General features: G+C 45.1%; 1 protein-coding gene across 2 annotated transcripts in view; it reads right to left on the bottom strand.

The window, feature by feature from the left end:
• LOC110489888 (transcription activator GLI3) overlaps nucleotides 1-16,493 on the bottom strand; it is a 130,254-nt gene that overhangs the window by 97,648 nt on the left and 16,113 nt on the right. For both annotated transcript variants that reach the window (XM_090199702.1, XM_021562848.3), the window contains exon 2: nucleotides 8,244-8,417. In XM_090199702.1, coding sequence (XP_090055828.1) covers nucleotides 8,244-8,376 — 133 coding nt within the window. In that variant the 5' untranslated portion in view covers nucleotides 8,377-8,417. The remainder of the gene's footprint in view (nucleotides 1-8,243; nucleotides 8,418-16,493) is intronic.

Consider the following 16,493-nt stretch of genomic DNA (forward strand, 5'->3'; position numbering starts at 1 on the left):
GGCCCCCGTGAGGCGTCCCTGCCAAAGCCCGTCGCCCCGTTGCTGCAGGAAATTGCCTTCAGTGCAGAGGTCCATGAAACGGCTGACTCACCAGTGGAGTCCACAGCATACTGCACAACTGTGTGTGTGTGTGTGTGTGTGTATAGGGCCACATTGACTTTCTGTTCATATCTCTGTATCTAACAACCGCTCTCACTCTTACCATCGTATTGTATCATTATACTGTTTATCTCAAACACTGTGAACGTGAATAACGTAAAGTGGTCATTCCTTTTGTGTGTGTGTGTGTGTGTGTGTGTGTGTGTGTGTGTGTGTGTGTGTGTGTGTGTGTGTGTGTGTGTGTGTGTGTGACTCAGACAGAGCCTAGAAGCCGCCTTTCGTCCGAGGCATGGGGTGGGTTTGTCAGAGGGGGTCTCTCTCGCCTCCTCCATTGTGCTGTTTGTCCCTTATCCCTCCATCAGGCCTCTATCAGACCCCCTCTCATTAACCCCCGGCTGGCTGGCTGGCTGGCTGAGAGAGTGCGAGGAGGGACCCACCTCCCTGCTTTTTACCACAGGAGCCACATGGTCCTCACTACACCACTATACATACATGTATACAGCCCACACTTGCACACTCACAGTCAAATCTACTATTACCACAAGCAGACTACAAGTCTACAAGCATAATTCATGCAATCGCAGCCCCAAACATAGACATACTGTAAATCAACAATATTTTCTCACAAGAAATGGCGACACCGCTACCATACCAGAGCTGCCACTACCATACCAGAGCTGCCACTACCATACCAGAGCTGCCAGCCAGAAAGACTTGTACAAGCTGGCACTAAATTATGAAATAAATTATGATTGCACAGGCCTACTTTCATTTCACCAACAAATCTCCTCCACCCCACTTCTCTCTCTGATATCATCCATAAGCCACTCATAAAATCTCCATTACTTTGTTAACGAAAAAAATCTGACTTTTGGGGGTAAAGAGAGAGAAAAGGTGGAATGAAAAGCGGAGAGTGGTGATGGTGGCAATGCTCGTGTGTGTGTGTGTGTGTGTGTGTGTGTGTGTGTGTGTGTGTGTGTGTTTGTGTGTGTGTGTGTGTGTGTGTGTGTGTTTGTGTGTGCGTGTGTTTGTGTGTGCGTGTGTGTGTGTGCGTGCGTGCGTGCGAAGGAGGGAGTAAAGAGGCAGGAGGACAGTGGAGAAACAGTTGATTATGAGTCCCATTAAGTGATCAATGATTTCATTAATAAGATGGATCGCGCGGCTGTCATCCCGCTGACAGGGTGCTGAGGGATCATCTGTTCCCCACGCTCCATTTTCCCCAACGCATCGAATACCAGCCCCCCCCCCCACCCCCCACCTCCTTCTCTCCCTCCTCCCTGGCCCTCCATCCCTCCAATATTTCCAGACAGAAGGAAAGCAATGGAAAAGGGATGGGAGCAGAGGTGGGGGGGGGGGTTGTGTTGATGGGGGTGAGGAGGTGGGGAGGGAATGATGGAGGAAGGGGGGGTGAGGCAGGCAGTGGAAGAAAAGTGAAAATCCATTTTGAAACCCATTTTCAATTAGGGTCCACAAGCTGTTATCACAGGTGTCGCAGAATGGGGGCCCCGTAAGTGAAAATGTCTCCTATCCGTTTCTGAAATGAAACCTTATCTGGGCAGCACAAAGATGGCCAGGGACAGCGTATCTGTAAATGACTTTCCATCCCCGCTGTTAACCGGGAACTTTATTTCTGTCAGATGACATCCCCCTTCTATTTACCGTGGATCATTTAAATGGCTCCCTAAAAAGAAGGTGGCCCCTTACTCTTTCTCCTCTATCTCTCCCCTCTCTCTCTCTCTCTCTCTCTTTATCTCTCCCTCTCCTCTCCTTCCCTCTTTCAGAAGTTTTTTTTTCTATTTTCAAAGCAGTCAACAGCTCCTTTTCTCTCCGAAACTCTTTTGCCACGCTCTCCGTTTGGGTTAGGGATATCGCTGGTAACCTACTACACATAAGCAGAAAATTCCTTGCCCTTCAAGGCTTAACTTTTGGGCCTCTGAGACTCCTGCTCCTGCCCTTCCAAGCGTGACCGTTTAAAGGTCTCCAGTCCTTCCTTCATAAACTATTAGGTTCACAGACACCCTGCTACTTTAGGCCATGCATTCCACTACAATTTCCTAAACTAGCTCGCTAACTCAAACCCTCCCCTCTCACTCCAATTTTTCTTTAAAAAAATGTCTCTAATTTGTATCTCTACTTCCCCTCTCTCGCTCACTCTTTCCCTCTCTTCTAGCCTTCTCTTTCTCTCTCTCTCTCAATCCTCTTTGTCCCTCTCTTCCCTCGCTTTCCCTAATTCAGCAGCGTCCATAGCAAAAAAGTCCAACGGGCCAACCAACCAGAAACTTTTTTCCCCTCTCTCTCTCTTCAATCAATAGGCCTTCCCCTCCCTTCTTCCCTCCCTTCGTTTTACTTTTTTTATTATCAAATTATCCCATGACGACAGGATTTATTCAGCCAAAGAGCATGGACATCTTTTTTTGGAGGGACCAGGGAAGCAACAAAAGAATCAGGAGACTTTGTGGTCCACCTGCCTGGAGAATGATGAGGGTGGGGGGGGGGTCTCCCCCATGCCTCCTCCCTGCCCTCCTAAATAACACCAATCACAGCATTGTTGTGGCCCAGTCGGTCCTTTTGAGCTGTCAGGCCAGGGGAGCGGGCGAGGACATGAATGGCACACAGGATGAAGCCACCATTTAGCCAACCATGTGGGAACGCTAGCTACAGCTAGCTCCCCCTCCAATACTCCGTTACAGCACCAAGCAAGCTCTCTCAACTCAGACAAAACTTACAGAGAAGAAGAGGAAGAGAGATCAGAAGTGAGAGGAGTGCACGTCGACAGAAAAGAGAGGGTAGTAGGATTTATTTTTTGAAAGTGAGAGAGTGAGAGATAACAAAGAAGCGAAATAAAGGAAGAAAGCCAGAGAAAGGACAAAAAGGAAGAAACAAAAGTTTTGCCAATTTTTTATTTCCACTGCTCAGATTTTTATTAAGTTAGGAAACTCCCCAGGACATATGTACACACACTGTCACATACTGCAAGTGTATAACTAACTGCACTAAGCCCTTAGGGTTCTGACTGAATATAAATACAGTATTTTTATCATAATTACAAACCACAACTAATTTACTTGTGTTATCTACTGAATATTTTTTTTTTTTTTTTTTAACTTTCTAATCTTTAGAAAGAAAAAAAGTTGTATCTGTCCTCTTTGTTCTTTGTGTTCTGGAATTAGATTCGGGAGAGTGGATAGTAACGTCATTTCAAATGAAAATTGGAGTCTTCTAATCAAATTATAACCTTCAGGTCTTGCCAACATTTGAATCAATTAAGTCCAAAACAGCTTTGACTCAAAGCCTATCAGGCAAGGTTTTCCAATAACTTATTTCCATATGCTTTAATCACAAACAAAACCAAAGCACTCAATCATGTTGTAATTGTATTGCAAAAGAAAACACTTCAGAGATGCCTAAAGCTAAACAGCCCATAAGTCCACCAATAACTGCCCCTTTTCACTTTTCCCCTTTTCAGTTCTAATAGCATGCTGTGGCGGAGGGGTGTCCTACAGGGTTTCCCCTGCGTGGGTTCAGGGGCCACTACTCCTCTGCAGCTTGACAGGGGAAATATTTGCCTGGGCCTTCCTGAGAAGAGCTAGCCACTGGGGTTCCACAGCTGCTCACAATTACCTTTTGTTTGTACGGGGAGCAGGGACAGGGGGGATACAGGGGTTAAAGTTGACGGGGTGTAAGGTTACACCTGATAAGAGGTTATGAGTTCTGGGGCCACTTGGGGAATGTGCTGTCATTATAACCTGCACAAAGAATGTATAAGCTATCTTACGATTCTCAGAGATATGGATCTAGAAGAGTGCTTCACTCTTTCCCTGTGGATAACTGTCCTCTCTCTCTCTCTCTGTGTGTGTGTGTGTGTGTGTGTGTGTGTGTGTGTGTGTGTGTGTGTGTGTGTGTGTGTGTGTGTGTGTGTGTGTGTGTGTGTGTGTGTGTGTGTGTGTGTGTGTGTGTGTGTGTGTGTGTGTGTGTGTGACTCCATCAGGTTTGGATGATTACGGGAGCGAGCTTCCAAGACAAACCTTACAGCATTTAGTAATTGTCGAAGCTTTACAAAGAGAAATCTGCAATCACCAGAGCCAAATGACATCCATGCTTTTTCCACACCATAAAACTTTTTTCCCCCTCTTTCCCCCCTTTAATTAATAAAATAGTGTTGGCCATCTGGGAATGAGTAAGAGAGGGAGAGAGTTCACAAGATGCATCAGGATGTATTCCCTCTTACACACCACCCCACCCCACTCAACTTCCTGCTATAACTGGCATATTGAGAGAGAGAGAGAGAGAGAGAGAGAGAGAGAGAGAGAGAGAGAGAGAGACAGAGAGAGAGAGAGAGAGAGAGAGAGTGAGAGAGAGAGGCAGACTCTCGTAGTCATTAACCCTCTCCTGGGGTGTTTGAAGTCTCCCGCCACGGACCTGGAAAGATAACATTTCACATCCTACAACTCGGAAACCAAGGGTGACAGAGTGCTCTTTCTCTCTCTCTCTCTCTTTCTCTTTTTCTGCAGACACCCCTAACTCTACTCCACCTCCCGAACCTCCCCGAACTCTTCCAATCCTCGATCCCCCTCGATCCCCCTCGACCCCCCCCCTCCCCCGCAAAAAAACTTCACTCTTACAGCTCAGGCTAATGAGCACAGCTGCAACTTAAGTCATGGTCATTTCTTCTCCGGGTTTGTTATGACTTGTGTCTGGCAGTCCCAGTCACTCCTGGAGAAAAAGTTATCTTGTTATCTAATATTCTTCATTTCTGCAGCTGTGTCGTGAGTGAACGATGAAAATGTGAATGAGTCCACAGTCAAAACCTACCTCTCTTTTGGTGTGTCTTCAAGATGTTGCCTACAGTGCCATTCAGACCCATTGACTTTTTCCACATTTTGTTACGTTACAGCCTTATTCTAAAATTGATTAAATAAATCAAAATCCTCAGCAATCTACGCAATACACCCCATAATGACAGAGCAAAAAGTGGTTGTTAGAAATTTTTGCAAATGTATTAAAAGTAAACAACAGAAATACCTTATTTACATAAGTATTCAGACACTTTGCTACAAGACACAAAATTGAGGTCAGGTGCATCCTGTTTCCATTGATCATCCTTGAGATGTTTCTACAACTTGATTGAAGTCCACCTGTGGGAAATTCAATTGATTGGACATGATTTGAAAAGGCACACACCTGTCTACATAAGGTCCCACAGTTGGCAGTGCATGTCAGAGCAAAAACCATGCCATGAGGTCGAAGGAATTGTCCGTTGAGCTCCAAGACAGGATTGTGTCGAGGCACAGATCTGGGGAAGTGTACCAAAACATTTCTGCAGCATTAAAGGTCCCCAAGAACACAGTGGCCTCCATCATTCTTAAATGGAAGAAGTTTGGAACCACCAAGAATCTTCATAGAGCTGGCCGTCGGGCCAAACAGAGCAATCGGGGGAGAAGGGCCTTGGTCAGGGAGGTGACCAAGAATCAGATGGTCACTCTGACAGAGCTCTACAGTTGATCTGTGGAGATGGGAGAACCTTCCAGAAGGACAACCATCTCTGCAGTACTCCACCAATCAGGCCTTTATGGTAGAGTGGCCAGACGGAAGCCACTCCTCAGTAAAAGGCACATGACAGCGCACTTGGAGTTTGCCAAAATGGACTAAAGACTCTCAGACCATGAGAAACAAGATTCACTTCGTCTGATGAAACCAAGATTGAACTCTTTGGCCTGAATGACAAATGTCACGCCTGGAAGAAACCTGGCACCATCCCTATTGTCGTGTCTTTGGCTATGCCGGATTATGTGATATGACATGCTATTCTATAAAATAATTTATCCGTAATTAATATCACCTGATTGAGTTAATCATGTAAATGTAATTAACTAGAGAGTCGGGCACCACAAAATAATATTTATCGAGCTGTTATCTTCCGAATAAACTCTTAAAGACCTAGTAATATTTTACATCCATAGCAGTCAACATTAATCTTCATCTTACTTCAGTCTCATCTGAAAGTTGTACATTCTTGGTTATCTGCAAGAACCCTGGCTAACAGTTTGAATCAGCAATACAAAATTGGGTTGAATCATTTATTTACTAAATACCTAACTAATCACACATACACATAATTAAATCATAACTTGATTACAAATTACATCATAAAGGAAAACGTCCCTAGCGGGCGGAACAGATATGACAGCTTGTTACACAAAGGAAAAGGGCTGGGTTGAGTGAAAGAGCGGAAAGACAGGAACAAAGGCGAAGCTGAGCTATCGTAAATACAGTATCTTATGCATTCTAAATTACCGGCCATTTGGAAAAGGAAAATGCAATAAATATTTACTCTGAGCTGCGCTTCAGTAGGTTGGTGGTAGATGGAAGGCCATGTTGCCAAACCGAGTCCTCTGTCCTTTGAAGAATGTCTCTGGTTGTCAATTGGATACGCTGTAGTAACGTCATTGTGTGATAGACGAGATACTCTGTTCCTTCCTAACCTGCGTTTGCAGCTGCGGTCGCTAACTCAACAGTTAAGAGGTATCACTTCTATAGTGAATAAGAGTTCAACGTTCATACCATTCGCAACCAAAGCTCACGCTGATGTTGGCTTCGTTCTGTAGTTATTATCTGAACCATTCTGACATCGGACCGTTGTCCTACATCCTCGGAACAGGAGGTTACATTGTCGTCAAGGCTTTATATAGGAAGGGAGAGGAGGGTGTGTTTGAAAAGTGTTATAGCCCTTGTCCCTTCACAGAGGCGGGCCACTGAGTGAGCAGCCTTAACTTATGAAAACCCACATCTCACATTTTAGAAGCTACTCACATTTCATCCCGTCACAAATAATTTCATATTCAAACATTTAAATTGAACAACAATTCCATGTGAATCCGATAACTCTGATGTGTAGACTTTCCACTGTAGTTTGTCATCTTATCATTGATGAGAATGTCTTAGATGACCACCGAACTGACATCATATTCATTAAGTACCACTGCATATGTTCAATTGTTTGGATTACCAGAATATAGTTAATTTCCCCCCACATTCTGACGTTCCCAGAATCTCTATGTTAACCAAGGGTTTTGCAAATGTAACCTCAGTAGGGTAGAGAGGAAAAAGAGGGAAAGAGGTATTTATGACTGTCATAAACCTATCCCCCAGGTCAACGTCATGACACTATGGTGAAGCAGGGTAGTGGCAGCATCATGTTGTGGGGATGTTTTTCAGCGGCAGGGACTGGGAGACTAGTCAGGATTGAGGGAAAGATGAACGGAGCAAAGTACAGAGAGATCCTTGATGAAGACCTGCTCCAGAGTGCTCAGGACCTCAGACTAGGGTGAAAGTTCACCTTCCAACAGGACAGCGACAGCAAAGACAACACACAAGTGGCTTTGGGACCAAGTCTCTGAATGTCATTGAGTGGCCCAGCCGGAGCCTGGACTTGAACCCGATCGAACATCTCTGGAGAGACCTGAAAATAGCTGTGCAGCGCTCCCCATCCAACCTGACAGAGCTTGAGAGGATCTGCAGAGAAGAATGGGAGAAACTCCCCAAATACAGGTGGCCAAGCTTGTAGCGTCATACCCAAGAAGACTCGAGGCTGTAATCGATGCCAAAGGTGCTTCAAGAAAGTACTGAGTAAAGGGTCTGAATACTTATGCAAATGTAATATTTCAGTATTGCAAAAATGTCTAAAAAATAGTTTTTGCTTTGACATTATGGGGTATTGTGTGTATATTGATGAGAAAAAAATACAAATGTTATCAATTTTAGAGTAAAGCTGTAACCTAACAAAATGTGGAAAAGGTCAAGGGGTCTGATTACTTTTTGAAGGCACTGTATGTTGCATATGAACTCAATCTCCTACAGAAGAGCCTTGTTTTACACATGAGTATAACTGATATGCATTCAGAAAACACTTGTATAAGCATGATCCACTCATGTCTTGCATTCCACTACAAACATCATTCTAAATGAAGAAACACCAATATTTCAACTTCATGACCAAAACATTCAACTCATTGTAACTCCCTGTTTGGAGTGAGACAAAATGACAAATAGACAAGAGAGAGATAGAAGGAACCAGCGAGGAAGAGAACAAGAGAGAGGATCAGAGCGGGTGAGGAAGGGGGGATTAAGGTAAGTTAGACTCTTACCATTTGACGTAGTGCTAGAGGCCACAGCCTTCTCGCTGATGTCGGCACGCGCCGACGAGCCCTTGGTCGCCACGATGGTCTCCACCCTCTTCTTCTTCTCAGCTGCAGAACTGGCCTGGGACTGGGTTTCCATGACGACTGTTCATTCCTCAGCACGTCATGGAGACAGGACACCTGGGGAAGGGGGATGACAGAGAGAGAGGACAGGTAAGTACCCCAACCAAGAGGAGACCAATGATGTAGCGTCCCATTATAGTACACCATTAGCACACACTGTCTCATCACAGACTTTCCCAACATTCCCTCCAGATACACTGGTCTCTCTGAGTAAGGATGGCCCAGTAAGTATCTATCATAGTTAAAAAAAAATCAAATACATTTTTTTTTTGTTGCTTTGTTTAAGCTTCAAACCATTGTTAAACAACCAATGTTTTAACAAGATAAAAGATGAAGCATCAATGAATTGCTCAAAAGGCTGATGATGTCACACTCCCGCTCAACAATAGAGCTGCGACAGTGTGCCTCCACCTCTCGAGAAACTAACTGTGTTGAATTAAAGGCATGACATCTAAAAGCTTTGAAAAGAAAACAATCACATGGTACTGACATTCATGTCTGCTGACCTCTGACCTCTATACCATCAGGAAGTCCTCCCAGCCAATCCCATTTCGTCCCCAGCCACAGCGAAGGTCAATCCACCAGCTCCGCTGTGTTTATTTTCCCTCATAATTGTTACGTTTGATCTTCCCACTGCCCTCTCAACGCACCCAACGGTCATATAGTATTCTGATAACTTTCCCCAAATTTACAGGTTTTACACAAATCCTGGAATAAGAGGAAAATCGGGGAATCCTTCAACTGGAATTTTGGTCTTTTTTCAACCCTACAAACAGGACAGCGAGCTAACTTCTCGTCTTACCCAACTGTGACAAAGTAAACTTCCAGTAACCAAGGGAATTCAGTTCTATATGTTTTATTTCAAAGTAAATTAGTTAAAGAAGTTGCTGTACAATAAGTTTTAGGTTATATCTTAGAGTACATGGAAGTGAAGGTTGTGGATAGGTACGTACTGAGAATTCCTCCTCTTTCCAGAGAGAAAGAAGTGACTAACCTTCAGGGGATACTACAGAGAAACATTCACAACCCCAAAAATGAAGGCTTGTCTGGGGGTCCTTTTGGGAATAATATGCTGCCAGGCAATTTCTCCTTCTCTCGAAGAATAAACGTTGTTTTGGTTAATTCTGTCTCTCCGTTTTAAAGAGGAGTTCAGCCAACAGTCTATAGTAGCACATCGTCTTAGTTCAGAACCTCGACTTGGGTCAAGTCTTCCCTGAATCTTAGCCATGGAGACAGTAACCCAACATGGAGCTAAAAACCACTTAAAACATGGCATCATTGAAATCGACTGCAAGCCCTTCTTTTCAGGGGCGTCATGCACCGCAGAAATCTGAGGGGGCACAAAGTACGTGAGAATGACAAGGGTGGTCTGGAGGGGGGCTATAAGTTTGCATTTTAAAACACCTGAAACAGCTTTTTCCTGCAATCTAGAGTCATAATCATTCTGTTTAATTCTGTTTAAGTTTATTTTTCTGCATTTCCAAGCATACCCTCTTGAACTGTCTGTATCGTCCTGACTGGTGGTTCTTTTTTTAAAGAAACAAAATATGCTTCTCTGTATCTCTTCAAAAATCTGGGTAAAACTTGATTGATAGCCTGAAAGGACTTCTTGGTAGCTAGTTATGAGGTTGGGAGATTGGGAACCTGTCTGGACTAGCTAAAGCCAGCTTCAAGTGGTTGGTATTGCAGATTGTTGTTTTTTGGTATGTTTATTTATTTATTTTTTAATCTTTTTTTAAAGACAAATCTGAGGGGGCACGTACCCCCTATGGGCATGGTGCCTCTGCTTCTTTTAGACCACGAAACATGCCATAATTCAAGGATAGTTGCTGGAAATATTTAGTCTATGCAACATTTTTCTTTCAAATAAAGACAAACATGCGTTTTGTTCATTTTTTGTCCAACCCTCCTGAAAACACTCAGTCTGCCGTCCATTCCTAACCGACAACAACATCTGTAAGCAATCGTGGCGTTACCACCAAAAAAAACAGCAATTACTCCCCGACCAATCAAAACAGAATTAAACAAGAGCTCTTCCTCTAATCACTCCCACATGAATACATGTGTACCATGTCACTCCAGACATTGTTTCACCCTTTCTACAACAGATCTCATCTCAAATCACTGGTATGCCTTTGATAGGATGAGTGTTTTAGTTTTGGGTTAGATTCAGAGATTTTTCTATTTTTGGGAGAACAACAAGTGTGTGTGTGTGTGTGTGTGTGTGTGTGTGTGTGTGTGTGTGTGTGTGTGTGTGTGTGTGTGTGTGTGTGTGTGTGTGTGTGTGAGAGAGAGAGAGTTCCTGAGCTCGCCATCGATTTAGGTCCTGGGTCGAGAGAGACAGCAAGCCGCTCAACCTCTTTCAGCGGCCCGCAACCATAGAAACTCAAACGTGAGGCGCCCCTCGACTGACAGTCCATCTCAGGCAGAGGGGAGATCAGACAATAGAGCCCCTGAGTCAGGTTTTTTCTGCCCCCCTTTAAATTACACGCTACACCGTTCGGACGATTGAACTTCTTGCAAAAGCGAAGAAGAGAAAAAAAAGAAGAAAAGGGAGAAGGGAAAGAAACTCCTCCCATCATTGACTGACCCTTGGCATGCCCATGCTTTTGCCGGTGCGTGCGTGTCTGCATGCGCTCCCTTCCTTGTTTTAGCCCTCAAACCTCTCTGCCTCCTCCCAGGTGATTCAGAGGAGAGGGGGAGGAAAAAGAGAGAAAGAAAAGGTTGGAAGACAGGAGGGGGGGGGGGGAATGTTCCGATTCAGAAGGGGGAAATCTACTGGGGGAGGAGTGAGGGGTGAGGAGAAAGCAGGGGCATAAACATTCCATTGCTAGAGCAAATATTCACAGCTCCAGGCCACTCAAGCGTGGCTGACCGCCCTTTTGTGTTCCACGAGGCGGTCGGAGCGGTCCGTGGTTCCAGAGCGGCAATTAAAAGCGGGACCTTTTCACCCATAATCCCTCTGACCTGGACGCCACTGCTACATCCAATCGCCCCCGTCCTGCAGGTGTTCCTCTCTGTCTGTCTCTCTCTCTCCTTCTGTCTTGTTTTTCTTGAAACCTCTCTTTTTCTACTTCTCGCTACCTTTTATCAGTGTCTTCACACGCAAGCCATGTAACTGATATCTAATTTTGAACCCCCGAGTTGTGTTTTCTGGACACATGCAGTACGTGGGTTATCAGCGGTGCCCAGAGTTTTTCCTATGTCACCTGGCCGTGGGAAACTCTGGTTATGACCTAATCTAGTTATAACCATTATCGTTATTGAGTAAGTCATTAGTATGACACATTGTAAGTACATGGAGGACGATTCCAATCTAGGCCAGGAAATGATAACGATATTTTCTATGCCGACGGTTTCTCTCAGGGAGGCACATAATATTATACAGTTCTTTTGAAAGTCACCATACTGTATGTCGTCATGTACTGTAGGGCATCCACCCTGAACCTTAGCTGTTAGGGAATACACACTAATCTACTTACATGTCAATACCCACTGGGCACAAAAAGTCATTTTAACATCTCTTCCACATTGGTTGAACATAATTTCTTTGAAATTATGCAGAAACGATGTTGATTCAACCAGTGTGTGCCCAGTGGGTAGAAAATCACATACTCCGCCACGTTTGCATGAGACATCACAAAAAAAAATCATCAACATTTTACAGCGGCTGTATGATGTTTATTCTCTGTCTGTTTAACAGAAGGGTTTGGTCTTTGCTCGCTCAGTAAGCACCTTACAAAAGAAGGCATTATGAACCACGCATCGGTTGCAGTCGTTACCCAAAATAAAATGTACATTTCATATTAATGTTTATTCCTTGAAATGACTGTCCCACACTCAATTAGTGAAGGGAGAATGAAAGGGTGTGTTCTTTATTTGTGTGCCACCATAATCCTTTCCCACAGAAAGGGAGGCGATTAAACAGCTTTAAAATACCACAATTCAGACTGTTGGTAAGGGGGAAAAAACATTCTTATTTTATAAGCACATTAAGCAAATCAATTTAACATAAATTATACGCTTTGGTGACAAAGGCTCGGAGTTGAAAGTCATCTGCAAATGGTGCACATCAAAGTCAAACACCGAAATAAACTTTTGCCTTTGATCAAAAAAGAGAATCTGTGTTTTCTCTTCACACCGGGTTAAACAACAAGCCACAAACATTGCCTTTGAAAAATCCTTTAATTTTTTGTAACTGCTCAAGGAGACCATTATCGAAGAAATCAAACTAGTCACAATCTATTGCTGTCCTGAATTTACATAGTACGGAAACTTATATAAACTCAGATAATATTTGTGAGAAAAATGCTGAGGGTGTACTTCCAAATTGGGGGGTGGGGGGAGCAGCACGGTGCCGGGGGATCCCTGAGGGGGGGGGGGGGAGGGGGGGGACTGGCAGTGCTGCAGCATTCATCATCATTACATCAGCGACCACCGAGATCCTTTTGTCTGACGCTCATTGACACAAACACACTACAGCACAGAGAGAGAGGGGGGAGGGGGAGATGGAGGAATAATGTAGGATAAATAGAGAGAGGGATGAATAGGGTTAAAGATGAGGGGAGAAAAAGAGAAAGAATGGAAAACGAGAGGAATATGAGAGAGGAAAAAAGTAACAGGCGTCGTTCCATCAATGGAGGAAAAGGTTAGATCCGGAAAGAGTGAGGAGGTGCATCAAATCAAATCAAATGTTATTTGTCACATACAACCCGAATACAACAGGTGTAGTAGACCTTAGTAAGTAAAAAAGTAAAAAATAAATACAAATTAAAAAAAAGAAGAAAAAAGAAAAATAACAAATAATTAAAGAGCAACAACGAAATAACATTAGCGGGGCTATATTCAGTGGGTACCGGTATAGAGTCAATGTGCGGGGGCACAGGTTACTCGAGGTAATTGAGGTAATATGTACATGTAGGTAGAGGTAAAGTGACAGCAGCGTAAAAATGCAAATAGTCCGGGTAGCCATTTGATTAGCTGTTCAAGAGTCTTACGGCTTCGGGGTAGAAGCTGTTAAGAAGCCTTTTGGACCTCGACTTGTTACTCCGGTACCGCTTGCCGTGCGGTAGCAGACAGAACAGTCTATGACTTGGGTGGCTGGAGTCTTTAGCAATTTTTAGGGCCTTCCTCTGACACGGTCTGGTATAGAGGTCCTGGATGTCAGGAAGCTTGGCCCCTGTGATGTACTGGGCCGTACGCACTACACTCTGTAGCGCCTTGCAGTCGGAGGCCGAGCAGTTGCCATACCAGGCGGTGATGCAACCAGTCAGGATGCTCTCGATGGTGCAGCTGTAGAACTTTTTGAGGAACTGAGGACCCATGCCAAATCTTTTGGGTCTCCTGAGGAGGAATAGGCGTTGTCGTGCCCTCTTCACGACTGTCTTGGAGTGTTTGGACCATGATAGTTCGTTGGTGATGTGTACACCAAGGATCTTGAAGCTCTCAACCTGCTCCACTGCAGCCCCGTCGATGAGAATGGGGGTCGTGCTCTGCCCTCCTTTTCCTGTAGTCCACAATCATCTCCTTTGTCTTGATCACGTTGAGGGAGAGGGTGCTATTCTGGCCTCTCCCTCATCGTGAACAAGACAAAGGAGATCCATGAGTGTGTGTGTGTGTGTGTGTGTGTGTGTTTGCACTTTGTGCAGCTATGCCAACAACATTAAGAGCTCAAGCACAGCTGGAATAACTAAAACACTGTGGGGTGAGGAGGTAGTGGGTATAACCAGAAACCCTCTGCAAGGGGCCATGTACTCGCTTTGGAGAGGGATGGGGGGGGGGGGGGGGGGGGGGATTGAAGGATAGGGCTCTGGTCAAAAGTAGTGCACTATATTAGGAATAGTGTGCCATTCGGGAGGCAAGCCCGAGAGAAACAGCTGAGAGGTGGAGCGGTTAGCGAACCTCAAGTGTGACCAAATGGTCAGAGGTTGGTGGTTCAATCCCCAGGTCAATCCCCACATTGAAGAGACTAGAGAGACGTTCACAATTACAAGCTCAATGGTGTCATTGAGTGAATAGCACATACTTAGGTCGCCATGCTGTGTGCAACACTGCACTGATGGGGATATGGGGATGCCCTTGGCCCTATGGGAGGGGAACGGGAAGAGGGATTCTCTGCTGGATGGAGGATTTGGGTGGTGGGTCCCATTCAAAAGGGATGAGACTTAACATTGTGCCCAGATGGCACTTAGTCTGGCCTACAGCTGATGGGGGATCGTCCCCTGAAGTAAGGGCCATTTAGTAGCAATTAGTTACGCCTCACCACACACACACACACACACACACACTCGCAGATACACATGCCATTCAACTTGTTCAGTCTAGCTCTTTCTCACCCTTTTGTGTTCAGTGACATGGTCGGGCTGTTTAAACTCTAAGTCGTTCACACGTTTAGACATTGTTCTGTCAGAGTGGGCGACACCACACCTTGACATCTGAACTGTTTGTGGGCCAATGGGTTCTAGATGAAGTGACTAATGAACCAGACCTGAAATGGAGGGGGGAAATAGCTATGATCCTCATCTGTTACCCTTCAAAGAAGTCCACAAACATATACCCGTCTCCGACAGGTACACCTCAGGAGGAATAATTTCAACAAAACTGGGGCTTTTTTGTCCGAAGTACCAAATCCATGAGGTTATTTGGGAGTGGGGAGGTGCGCCTGCAAAGCACGTGGGAGAGGGTTGGTTTAAATGTTGTTGTCAAGGACAAACAGTGCAACAACGCAGCCCATCGGTGGCTTTCGGCGGAGCTAATGCGATTATGCTCGTCGAGTGCCTCCGTCTCCCAGACCTCTCTACTTAAGATGCTTTGGAGGACTGGCGAGGGACCGTGTGTCGTTTCACACAGCGACGAGCTGAGTGCATCGTTACATTCCTGGGTAACAAACCCACACGATGTAATCTTAATGCTTACACGATGCCTCTTTTGCGCTTGCTACCCAATAGATAAGGGACAAATAAAGAGCCACAACGGAAACCTCCGGCATCCTCTAGCGTTCCTCGCTCCCCCAGCCCTCCGCCTATTAGCTTATTTATTGTGCACTGTATTTGTTTGAGTCGCACTGGTGTACGAAGAGCAACTGGGACCCCAAAAGTCCCCAAGACTGAAACAATGGAAAAAGCAGTCAGCCCTTTTCCCTTGGTGGAACGGTCTCTCTCTCTCTCTCTCTCTCTCTCTCTCTCTCTCTCTCTCTCTCTCTCTGTACGGCAGCAGCCAAGAAATACAATACGTGACGTCTTGCCGTCATTTGTCCGTAATTTCCAAACCAGTACGTTGGTCCATCTTGACTTGAATCCCCACAGCCATTCAGTTCGTCATGGTAAATACAAGTTTCCCGCCTAAATTCACCACTTTGAGTCTTTGGCCCTAAAATGGGGTTAAGTGACCGCATGGAATTCAAAGCGGAGCAAAGAGTGAGGGTCGTATCGGCACACGACACACCACGCTTCGGGAATGCTCTCAAGCAAGACACCACAAAACCTGAACCTACTCTACCCACACATCTCTCCTGTACTTTGCTTAGTATGTTTATCACTGTGTTTTTTTTCACTCTGGGTACCTCAGCAGGTGTCAAAATGAGAGCGAGAGATGCTCTCTACTGTATTTGAGAGTGTGTGAGCTGTTCTGTGTGCGAGTGTATGTACACTGTATGGGCTTGTGTGACTTTTCATCTACAAGTGTATGTATGCACAGCATCAGGAAGAGAGGGGACCCTAGGGAGTGGATGGGGGGAAGCAGAGGAATTCCTTTGTTGATGAAAAAATGCACATACACTAATACACACACACACACACCTCATAGTGAGTGGGATCAAGCAGAGAGATGGTAGGGGGGCTGTAGAGGGAGCAGGTACGGCTTTGAGAGGGGGTCTCCTTGCATGGCCCTGGGGACCATCGAACTGCCTCCTCTCCTCCATCTCTCCCTCCCTCCATCCCTGCCTCCCTTCCTCCCTCCATCTCCACAGGAGGCCTTCCTCTCCATGTCTCCACATACAACTACTCACACTCATAAAGACCTCTAGATAGCTAATACAGTTTGTCCACATACAGTAGAACTTCCATTCATATTTGCATAGTCATCCCTAATGCAATGTCTCCATAGAGGATCCATTCATATCATTAGACTTGTGGC

This window comes from Oncorhynchus mykiss, chromosome 15 (genome assembly GCF_057628025.1).
Source record: "Oncorhynchus mykiss isolate SJ-2025 chromosome 15, ASM5762802v1, whole genome shotgun sequence".
Classification (NCBI taxonomy): domain Eukaryota; kingdom Metazoa; phylum Chordata; class Actinopteri; order Salmoniformes; family Salmonidae; genus Oncorhynchus; species Oncorhynchus mykiss.